The sequence below is a fragment of the Carassius carassius genome, chromosome 40 (genome assembly GCF_963082965.1).
Source record: "Carassius carassius chromosome 40, fCarCar2.1, whole genome shotgun sequence".
Taxonomy (NCBI): Eukaryota; Metazoa; Chordata; class Actinopteri; order Cypriniformes; family Cyprinidae; genus Carassius; species Carassius carassius.
Window position 1 is genome coordinate 22,362,966 of NC_081794.1, and position 12,409 is coordinate 22,375,374.

At 34.2% G+C, this 12,409-nt stretch overlaps 2 protein-coding genes across 2 annotated transcripts; both read right to left on the reverse strand.

The window, feature by feature from the left end:
- Positions 1–2,025: 2,025 nt before the first annotated feature.
- On the reverse strand, positions 2,026–9,124 carry tmem235b (transmembrane protein 235b). Its single transcript, XM_059532628.1, has 4 exons — positions 8,556–9,124; positions 7,839–7,895; positions 7,492–7,629; positions 2,026–3,387 (listed from the first exon to the last, which is right to left on the reverse strand). Exons 1-4 carry the CDS (start codon positions 8,725–8,727, stop codon positions 3,152–3,154), a joined length of 603 nt encoding a protein of 200 aa, XP_059388611.1. The 5' UTR covers positions 8,728–9,124; the 3' UTR covers positions 2,026–3,151.
- A 410-nt stretch (positions 9,125–9,534) lies between these two features.
- birc5a (baculoviral IAP repeat containing 5a) lies at positions 9,535–11,780 on the reverse strand. The gene is made up of 4 exons (XM_059532630.1): positions 11,577–11,780; positions 11,354–11,463; positions 11,055–11,172; positions 9,535–9,733 (listed from the first exon to the last, which is right to left on the reverse strand). Exons 1-4 carry the CDS (start codon positions 11,682–11,684, stop codon positions 9,641–9,643), a joined length of 429 nt encoding a protein of 142 aa, XP_059388613.1. The 5' UTR covers positions 11,685–11,780; the 3' UTR covers positions 9,535–9,640.
- Between the last annotated feature and the right edge of the window lie 629 nt (positions 11,781–12,409).

Here is a 12,409-nt window from a genome sequence, read left to right on the forward strand (position 1 = left end):
TTAAAAAGACACATTATGGCTGGTTTTATTGTTTTTATCAAGTGTTTAATAAGTGTTCTTCATAAGGATAAGATGTAGTCATGTAGAGAAGGATCATCATGAAAAAGCAGAGATTTCAGAAGGGGCTCAGAGCCACTGTGTAATCTTGGCTGATAATGCAGATAATGTTATTGGTGTAGCATGCACGAGGAATGAATTGGCTTGATCTACAAACTTGTTTAATGAAACATCCCTCAAATAATTTTGGTCATTTGAATTCATTTTATTTGCGGTTTTCAACAGCCCTCAAAATTTAGTCAAGACATTGTAAACAGTATCATGGCTGACAAAAATTGCATAACTTATGCAGAATCATGTGCACAACATCAATAGAGTAAGTGTGGGCGATTCTGACAAAACCTGTAAGGAAAATGTCAGGTATTATGCCAATTTTAAAATAAAAGGAATGTAAATAATTACATTTTGCTTAAAGAATTTTTTTTTTTTATCATTTTCATGAGAATTAAGCAGATTTCATAGATTTTATATTCTCACTATAATGCAAATCAGATTCTCTATATAATGGAAGTATTTGTTGTAGTGATTTGAATTTGTGCAAATTTGAAAAATAAAAAGTAGTAAACAATTGCTGTACTGTACTGTAGATTTCATATTAATGAAAGTAGTACAATGTTAAGTGCATTATGGTAAAGAATTGGGTAAAATATGTGAAATTGTCCTAAAACTAATGCTAAATGCTAAATATTGTAGGCCTATGCTCATTAATGTACACTTAATTTTGTGGTGAAATGTGGACAATTGAGTGGCTTTGTGAGACTGGCCTGTTTGCAGTAATTTGTATTTTCTGCCAATTAAAGGCATTTTAGGATTTTTGTAATGTGAAGTCTGTTATAATAAATGTGCACATTAAATTACACTACGGAATGAAAAATGAGATAAATATAAAAAAAACTTAAATAGTAAAACTGTTGACTGCTGATAATCTCATTGGGATTAATTAATGGTTGTATTTATATATACTGCATGTGGTTGCATAAATACCAGAGAATGAATGGGCACATTGATAGACTGCATATATGGGTGAAACATCTCATGATGGAAAAATACTGCCATGTGCCATTATGGAGTGAGCCACAAGGCCAGCCCAAAGGAACATTAATTTCAGCCTTGTGCGGTCTGCTAACGCTCTGATGGGGCTGTGTACGGCTGATGGGGTGGACTAATCATCTACTTATGGAGGAGGCCACAAAAGCAGACTGTCTCCAACAGAAATTCAAAATTATTCAGTGAGGGCTTTGAGTGCTATTACTGGACTCAATGTATTCATCTAAAAGATGTCAAACATTTTATTAGGGATGGCAACAAAGCAGAATTTATAGTTTGTGAATAATTCAACAAAAAACATTTGCATCTGTTTGGGATGCAGCATTTGCTAATCTATGCTTACAGACCAGACTGGTCTTTAAATGAAACCGCTGTAATAAGACAAATTAACAATAATCAATTTAGTTTTGGAAAGAAGCATCAAGACCAATGTTTTTTCAATTAAAAAAGGCAGTCTCATCACTCACTTGTTCAATTTTCTTTCCACACCTGAAAATGAAGTTGAATGATTCTGATTTCTTGTCTCTGCCAGAGTTTGTCACCCTCAGAAAGTGTAAAAATAGACCTATGACGTCTATGGCATACTGTTATCCTGCATAGAAAACATTTAAACCACAGGGTGCTCATTTAAGACAATACATTCTTTATGATTCATAAATTCATCCAAGTGTGCCAAAAGCACCTTTTGAATCACTACTGTGAATCACATGTCTTCCTCTGTTGTTGATATTTTTAAAGCTTTTTTTTTTTTCCATATATGATCAGAGTGTATACTAAGAATTTGAAATATTATAGTAGTCCCTGATTATTATTATTTGTCTGTAAGTCATATTTGCCCTTTGGCACACAAATATGTTATTCCTGAAACATTTTTGTAAAACAAAAGTTCAAAAAAAAAGTTCAAATACAAAAACCATTACATACAGACAATTCAGTTAAGCTTTAATCTTGATGAATATCCAAAAGCATAATGTTCCTCAATGTTGCCATAAACCAAAATCAGAATAATAAAAATTACAATATAACAACTAGAAATGACAAACAACAACAGCTACTAATCAAGCTAAAGTGCAAAGCACTTAAACATACATTTAAATGAGAAGATTGTATTTAAAGCAAAACACTGTTTATGAGAACAGTATTTTAAGAACAACAGCATTCACAAGACATAGCTTCTCATGAATTATGAGATGTCTCTCGGCATTGCAGTTTAAATCTGATTGTTTGGCTTTGATGGATAGAAATGTAAGACATATAACTATGATTAGATATGATCCATCTTAGCACTTGTTTTCTAAACGCGACAGCCTGACTCATGAAAAGATCAAAGTGAAAAAAAAATTCAAAGCACTCAATCATCAAATGTTAAGTTTCAGAAGCCTGCATATAAAACATCAAAGTAGAAGTATCAAATATAAAGCAAATCAAACCACAAAATTCAAATGAATTTTGTTCAGAAAAGCCTTTTCATAAACTACACAAATTTTAAATGAACAATGGATGGCTGTAAAACATACATTTAGGTCACGCTTCCTGTTACATGCTCCGTTCATAATGTAAAATCAAGGATAATAATAGCAAGAGAAAAACAGTGAACACACAAATCATGGAAAGCAGCATAAAAGATAATACAATAGAGAGGTGCAAAACACATTAAATTTACTAGCAATTACAGTAGCAATTATCAACAAAAGATATGAAAATGAGCCAGACAGTTGGCCTTTGAAGTGGTCTATATGCTATAAATTGTAAAAGAGAGAATAAATGAAATTTACTTAACAGTTCTGATATCCACATCTGATGTATTTTTTGCATATTGCAAAGGGCAATTTGGTTGTCCATATCTACACTACAGTACTAGTCAAAAGAAATGTTTTTCATGATCTTAAGCACGTGAAATAAGTTTGGAAAACAAAACATACTTTACATTTTTTTTCAAATGTATATTTGATAACAATGTAAGACAGAGAGGAGGCCTTACCTTGACAAATACTGACTACCTTGCCTGAAATGGACATGTATGGTTCAAGGAGGTGGTGGTCAGTCTCTATATGGGGGCGACAGACTCTTCATACTGAGTTAAAGGCACCAGCCTGACAGCCAACAGTAGGAGAAGACCAGTGATCACCTCCAGAAGAAAGGAGATCCAGGCCATGCCCATAGACCAGCCGAATGATGTGTGCACTTGAGCCATTTGCTCACGACCCATCCGCCTTTCAGTTTCTTCCAGAGCCTTCTGAGAGTACCTGATGTACAGACTCACCCCAGAGAGAGTGAGAAGACCTGAGAAAACACATGCACAAGCACGCATGAATGCACACACACAAATAAAACCAATTAAGCATCATTTAGACCTTAGACTTCTTGTTCTATCAGAGGATACAAGGCATTCTTCACTTTGTTGTGTACAGTAGATGATGGATGTACAGTAGATGGATTTTAAAAAGACAATTGCATATTAAAATGTGGGCTAAAAATGGCAAGCAGTCTTAATTCAGCAGATTAGTACATTAAAATCTAGTCGCTTTTATTATGCTTGGCAATTTCTTTTAATCAATGACAAGAAGTTGATAGAACATTGGATGTGTGTGGGCTGTGATGGTTTTAACGTCTTCAATGCCACATTCATATCTGTATTCAGTCATGAGCACTGAAGCCAAAATACCTTTTTACTGTGCAGAAAGACAGGTATTTTGTACCTATTAAAACTTCTGTGGTGCGTTTTTCTTGACAAATTTGTGCTATATTGCATTAAAACAAACCACATTATTTGATATTTTATTGTTTAATGCAACTAAATTCATACATTTTTAAGTGTATAAATGCCGTGCAAAACATAGATGAGATTTTTTTTTAATGAGTAATTTATAATTTTATCTCTGACCAAAGGATCGTCTGCAGTGAATGGGTGCCGTCAAAATGAGAGTCCAAACAGCTACTAAAAAAACAACAACACAATAATCGACAAGTATAAAAATAAGTACATTTAAAGTCTTGTGAAAAGCTGTCTGTTTGTAATAAACAATAAAACTTGAAAATATGAGTCCTCTATCCATAATATTGCTTTCTCCAGTGAATACGTCATTTCGACTGAATTGGGAGAGAAATATGCACAGATCAAGTCCTGTTTATAAGCAAGACAACCCTAAACAAATATATTGGTGGATTTTGGTTTGAGAAAAGAACAGGGCATTTACTTTTTCACTGAAATAAAGTGTTATTATGGTATTTTGGTGATGGATTAAAGAAAAAACACTTGATGGATTTGTTACATTTCTCTAAATCTATTTGGATAATGAAACAAACTTGTCTACATCTTGGATGGCTAAAGGGTGAATGTATTTCAGTACTTGAGTCTCCAAATAATTTCTGTAAAACAAGGTTGCTATGCTTTACTGATACAAGTCTTTATAAGCTTCTGCTTCAGTTGTTGAATGCCAGTAACATTTTTTGCAATTGTGCTAAATTGCCTGGATCCAGGGATTTTATTCTCACTCATTCGAGCTCATATTTTACTAATAAAGCTCCCAAATTAATGTTTGCATTATGTAAGTGATTTATTTTAATAAACCCATATTTTTATAAAATATTTTGAGCTGCCAAAAATGACTCGCCTTTTTCTGTAATCATCTGAACCAGAGCTGAACGATGCTCTCGCTGAACATCTCCCTAAACGATGCTCTTACTGTAAGCGCAGAGCCATAAACACACATGACTAGTCTATCACATCTGCTCTCAGAATTGAGAGAAGCATCAGCAATATAAACAGGGAGGAAGTCAAACTAGCTTCCTGTGGCACCCTGCAGTGCCTGATGATTTCAAGACGAGAACCATTATTACCAAATCTTCATTAAAACAGAATGTGCTGATGTGGATAAACAGCAGCAGAAATCACATCTAATTAAACACTGACAAAATGAGAATGGATTTCCATATCAGCCATAATATGCACATAAAATTAAGAGCCAATAAACAGAGAGTGTAAGACAGTTTCTAATTAGCATGGCCAAGAGTCTAGACGGGAACAAACTGACTTTTTTTTTATCTTACATTTGTCGGTTGATTTAGAACAAACAGTCTGTACTATCCAGGAAGGAACTACTTATTATTTTATACAGCACTGTGTGAGCAACAAATCACAGCCTGGTGAATAGATGCACTGATATTCTGAAAGTATTCTGAGTAGTTTCCTAATCTTACTTATCAGCTTGTTTGGACTCTCATTATTAATTTTTAATTTCTTTATTGTTGGGTGAATGATTACTTTAAAAGCACCATCTTATGAGAGAAAGAATGAAGTACAGTCCATGTGAAATTCTAATATTCCTTCAACATTGCATCCATATTTGTCTGTGATAACCAATCCAAAAAATAGAGGACATGCCAAAACATAAAAGACAATACAAGTAAGTAACAAGGCAGATGCCACAATTTTAACCGTGCATTTACATTCCAAACTTCACTGTGTTAAAACACTTGCCATGCGCTCCTTATTACCACAGTGACAAATGCTGGGGTTCATTAGCTGATTCCTTTAAGGAAACCTTTATTCAAGTCATATGTCTTCAGGCTACATAGTGAGAGGACACTCTCAGATACAGGCTTTGAGATGCATTTTGGTGTCGGGGTAAAGAGCAAGCCAGCTATGTCTCAAAAATGACTGTGTGTGTATTTTTGAAGATCAAAGCAAAATTATCCTGCCTGTGATACTTAAGTTGCTTTGGGATTTCTTGCAGGGGTCTCAGGAAATGAGCTCTGGTTGTACTCAGCATTATTATTCTGTTTTATTATTTTTTTTCTGCTCATGCATGTGTTCATAGAAGAACAAAAGAAATAAAATCCCATTTAAATGAGAGACTGATGCATGGTCAGAATTACTGAGCGCTGTATTATTCTTACATAAATCTATCCAGATTTCTTTTTTTTTTTTTCACCTTATCCTTTTACCTTAAGATTGCCCATTTTAATCACAGAAATAGCTGGGGGGAAGTTCTCTATTATCCTATCAATTTCATGGGAGGAAAATGGTGAAGCGCAATAACTTCAGTCCCATAAGACTCTGACATTACAATTATTCCAGGTGAGTAATGCCTTCAGTCTTCCAGTTTTTGAATGTCATTCAGAGAACTGCAGAGCCAACTGTTTGAACTTGAACTTTGTTTATCTGTATTGTAACCCATCAGTCTGCAGACAAAAGCTGAAATTGCCTGAGATTAGGTACACGCAATTAAAAAAAAAAAAAAAAAAAAAAATAATAATATATATATATATATATATATATATATATATATATATATATATATATATATATATATATACACACACACAAATGTAAAATATTTTGTTAAATTTAACAAAAATAACTTACAGAATTTGACTTCTCTCTTGCTCACCTAATTCCTCCCTAAGGTAGATTGCTAATTGTCTGTCAGTGCTTGAGGCTATTGGGTTTATGAATATTAATCACGTTGTCAGAGTTTGCTAAAAGTGATATGCTGAAATCAAAACACATACAGTGAAAGGTGAGCACTAACCAATGAGATTAGTGCATGTGCATTAGTCCCGCCCACTGCCGAAGCAATCAGCATGTGGAGGCTTCTACTGCTTACTCTTCTTTGAAAGTGAACAGCTATAGTTATTTCCTTTGTGCTGTGTGGTAATTATTGTAAAAATTGTGCTTGTATGAGCAAGGTTACTTTTATCTCAATTTCGTCAATTCCTTTTTCCACAGACAATTTAACTTTAATTATAACACAAAATTCAGTATACACCTTACTGATGATGCATACTTTGTACAGGCAAGCAGATGAACCCAGAATATAAACACAACGTTTATACATTAAATGGTTTCCCATAGAAAACCATGTAGTGCATTATGATCATATTATGGGCTTATCTGCTTGCCTGTATAAATTAACCATAATCAATAAGGTGTGTACTGAAATTGTTTTTTAATATCACTGTTTTGAATACATTAAGGCACTTTAAGGGTTTTTCACTACGTTTTGCTGCGCTGTTTAGTGATTAAAATATTGCAGCATTGCATATAATATGGTTTGCAAATGGCCAAAACTTGCAATTTATTCACATATCTTTGTTTTTTTCTTTTGAGGGGTGATTTAAATATTTGGGGCTTGGAAACAGATGGAAAACTGAGAGCCTTATGCTCGTTCTAGGGATGTTTTGCCCTCTGTGTATTTGAGTCAGTCACGTGACTGAAAGCAATGAATTGTAGGCTACTGTATGTTCATCAATGAATGCATTTCAGAAGTTTCTGTTGACTTTTTTTTTCTCTCTTTCTGCGGGAAATACATTAACTGATATGTTTGATTTTATAACAGCAGAGGTTTACTGAGTTAACCATTGCATTCATTGGGTCAAACTTACTGCACAGGAGGAAATATGAAGCGGATCCGATCAGAAGTGTCCGGCTTCTGGCCAGGGAACTGACGAGACCACAGATACCTCCAAACACCAGCATCACCAGACTCAAGGGCAGCAAGATGGCAATCACGCTATGCATGACTTAATGAAGTAAATCATAGCTGTTAAGCTACACAGAAATGGCTTATAAAAAACCACCTAACATCTTATCCATACAAATGTACAAAACGATGTCTCAGAGAAACATTTATAGACAGATGTATTTCATAATTAAACACGTCAGCACAATAAGCTGTTTTTTATAGGGAGTTAAGGTTGTTGTATTTATGAAAAGGGTTTACAACACTCACTTTCCATCTGCCTTTCTGATTCTGAATATCCAGTGTCTTCTGTGTGACTTTGGACATCTACAAAAACACAAGCAAATCACCAGGGTGTAAATTATGACTGCACTTCTTTTTAACCTCGAACCCTTGTTTTCAAATACGTTTCCGTGACCAAGAATAAGGTCGAGCCAAAATTAAATTTCTGCGCAGAACTCACAAAATTCGATTTAGCGTGAGGAGATAACTAGCCTATAGCAACAGCTGCTCGATCAGTGACTGGTACATCGATAAAAAAAAATGCTCACATATAAATGAAAAGTAGATAGTGTGTTGCCTAAAAGGTGTTTCAGATAGCTGAGGCGCCAAATTACAATTTGGGATGCACTTGCATAAGACGACGAACCTTCAGTGCGCCAAGAAAGTTTTAGAGATTTAAATACAGAATTTATTTTCTATGTAATTTAAATGGTCAGTTTTTAACGTATTAGTGGGCTAGATGTTGTACTGTGGGTGCAACCTCTATTAAATTATTTGTAATACTTATCCAACTAGCCTATGCCAAGAAAAGTCCTGGTAATCCATTGGTCAAACGAACAGTAGGCTACGCACACCAGTAAAAGCTCAAGATATTACCAATGAATGAAATGATAGGACTATATGATCAGAGGCAACTCACAGATCCTCACGAGTAAAGACTTAAAATTAAAGACTTAATTAAAGAATTAAAATTAAGCGTCTTACCTTCTGTAACTCCCCAAAGTCCAGAGTTAGTGCGCCCCGGGTCGGTGTGATTCATGCGCTTGTCTTCGATGATGTACCAGTATTCGGTTCCAATGGCAAGCGCTAAAGAGATGAAACTGAGAACACCCGTTAACCCCCCGCCGACGACCACGGAACCGAATGTAATTTTCATATCGGTCCAAATATATGCGATTCTGCTTCAGGACAACCCAAAACCTAAGCTGAAAACCATACCATGTGGCTGCGCGACGCGATCAGATACTGAACAGAAGGGGGCCAGGAGCTCAAGGAATAAATCGCGCGCTGCCCAGCAGCTGGAATAAGTGATGCTGGCTGTCCATCCAATATGCATCCAACATGAAAGAGGTTATTACTAGAAAACTTTGTGCTGTTAAGAAAAAAGATTGGTTGCTTGGACATTTATTCCTCACCGGTGTGTGCAGTCCGTGTCCAACCAGCACTGAGCGCAAGATTACGCATGACTGGTACAGAGGAAACATGACGTATAGTGTATAACCAACACCCTTCATGGCATTATTCAATCATCCATCCTTTTTGTAATAATAAAAAAAAAATACATGAAAATATGAAAAGCAACTGCAACAAAACATATCAAAGTATGTATCTATTTGTAAATACAAGTCATTTCACACTGATTTCCCAAGATTTGTAGTCTCACAAAGAGCAATTTAGACAATGTAATATTTTAGAGCTGAGCTGCGATTATCTTAATAACTACTATTGACTTCTCCTGACCTGAAAAGGTTGTTACAGCTACAAGATCTTTTTATATTTTTTTTTTATTTCAGCTTTTATAATTAACAGACAAACAAAGAAAAAGACATAAGTCACAAGACTTTTAACGTCCCTTAAACACTTTAAAGGGGCCATAGGAGAGTATTGAATTAAGATAATTTTCAAATAAATAGTATAAAGAATGTGTATATGGTCAATTTCAACAGGTGGCTTGACATACAAATTTCATCAAGGTAACATTTATAAAACATACAACATTGCATGACGTACAAAAGAAAGAAAAGCAGGGAGCTCCACAAAAAAATCAGACCACAGCAAAATTAAACTCTTTACTCGTCCCCCATCGCTGTCTGGATGATCTGAGCCCTCTTGACCTTCACCGCCTCTTCAAATTTATCAGTCGCCTGTTTACATGATTTTTTCTGAAAGAATACAAAATATGTTACTTCATTCATACTCTTAGTCAAGTCAAGTCACCTTTATTTATATAGCACTTTTAACAATACAGATTGTGACAAAGCAACTGAACAGCATTAAATAGGAAAATAGTGTCAATAATGCAAAAATTGAGCTCATCATTTAGTTCAGTGAATTCTCTAAGCATGTAAATGACAAAATTAAGTAAAATATACTAATATTTAGCAATGGAAATTTGGAAGATGCAGTTTTATTGCAAAAAAATAAGACTTGAGACTCCAAATAAGATATATTTCATCAAAAAAAAGAAAATCTCAAACACAATTATCTATTTTACTCGTTCATTTACTATAGAGGAAAATTAAGAGATATGTTGAGTGGCATTTAAAACAATTTCTAAAAACTATTTACAACTGTTAATAATCAAGGAAATACAGGGAAATATAAAATTTTAAAGTATAATAAATTAAGTGTCCTGTAAGAGGGGTACGTTTATAAAACTAAAGCATAGAATATAAATAAGTAAATATATATATAAACACAAATACATATAAAATATTGTCCACTACCATCACCTGATAGATGACAGACTTTATTCATTGCCCATGTCACGTTTGGCGTGCTGAGTTGTGGTTTTAAGATAAATTAATATTAATTGATTTAACTGCACTGATATTACCTGATGATAACAACATTTGAACTGGATAATTACACTAACATTGAAATACTGAATTGAATTAACATTGAGATGAATGACAATTATTGCCCTGCAAATGACACCATTGCTTTCTGTAAAGCTGCTTATAGCTGAATTTAACTAGTTTCAATTGATGAATTTTGCAAAATTGGCACAGGGTTATTTTAGTAGAATTTAAATACCATAATAGTTTTATTGATATTTTGAATTAGTTTTATTAATTTTGTTGTGTGATTGTCAATTTCTTATTTAGTGTATAGTCTAAGACCTATTAAATATTATTTTAGTACATCAAGAAAAACTTAAAAATGAGAAATGTTGCCTTGACAACTTTAATTTCAGTTAAAACATATTTAAATTTCAAGTAACACATTTTTTATGATTATAGTTTTCTATAAAAACCTTAACCTGAAACATGTTGAACTGAAACAATGAATAATGCCAGTATTATTATTATTAATTTTTTTTTGTAGAGCTGCTAAAATTTTTATTTGTTTCATAGCTGGTGAATTTTAGAAGATGAACTTGTGTTGCTGTTTACTATGAAGCTGCTTTGAAACTGAATGTACTGCATAAAGCTCTATATAAATTAAAGTGACTACATTATCTGTCAGTGAGCCCCTACTTACGATGATAAACTTCTGTCTCTCTTTCTGAAGTTTAAGAAACTCCTCCACAGTCAGACTATCCACAGTCTTCTTCAGCAAGATAAAATCACAAGTAGGAGAATGTGTCTTATGCTCTTTCCTGATAATGCAAGAAAACCACAGCGCATTAGGAACAAAATACATAATAACAAGAGAACTGATGACATTTAATAAATCTAATATCCCTGACTTTAAATCCGAGTCTTATTCCATTAAGTTACATAGACAAAGCCTCTCTCAGCTCTCTAATGCAATAGAAAGCTGAAGAGACACGGACTCACTCAGGGTCATCCTCGGGTTCCCATCCTTCCAGCTCTTTCAGACAGAAGAAACACTGCGCTGTATCTGGACTATTCTCCCACGGGGTGTGAATAAATCCAGCTTTGGCCATCTAAAGAACAATAACAACAACAACAAAAAATAAACCGTGAAAGGTGTAAACACTGTATTGCACCACCTACAAAACCAGTTTTTCCATTTTGACGGATCAAAGGGTTTCCTCACGTTTTGTGGAGTGCAAATGCAGCCCTCTTCAAACGGCCATCCAACGAATGTTTGAAGTCTGTTCTCATAAAAGTACATTTTAGTCTGGTCGTCACAACTAAGATACATTTTCTGAATATGGAGAGTAAAATAATAAGACAGAGGACCGAGACACACGCTTGGCTCGCCTGTTGTTGTTGTTGTCTGTGTTCTACCGGTAGTTTGAAATTTAGAGCGCGCGTTTTGATTGGCTACAGCGTGGTGCTTCCACGCATGCGCAGAACTAAAATATCATACATAACTGCATATACATTAGAACTATTATATGTAGGCCTAACATTATAATGTTATAAAAAATTAACTTTCAGTAACTTTAAAATGAAAAGTAACTTTCATTTTATGGAACACGTAATTTACTCTCTCTCTTTTTTACACAGAGACTGTACTGTGGTTTATTAGATCTCTTTGGTGAATTGTTTTTGTCTCGCTCATAAGTGTTAAATGTTTATAAGGCACATGAGACCTTTTCGTGTTTATTTTTTAGTAACTTTTCACAATAATGAATAGATTTTCAGTAGGATTATGTTGTATCTTTACCAAAACCGTCATTGTATATAGTCACATAGAGAACATTGAACTGTTGCAAACTTTGAGAAAACTTAACAGCTATATGGATGACATGTCAGTCACATTATTTAAATTTAAACTAATGTGTTCTCAGTAAGGCTGCTGTTCTGAAACTAGTTGACAATAGTATACAAGCAGTGTTGGGGAGTAACTAGTTACATTTAACGGCGTTACGTAATTTAATTACAAAATAAATGTAACAGTAATCAGTTACAGTTACTAAGAAA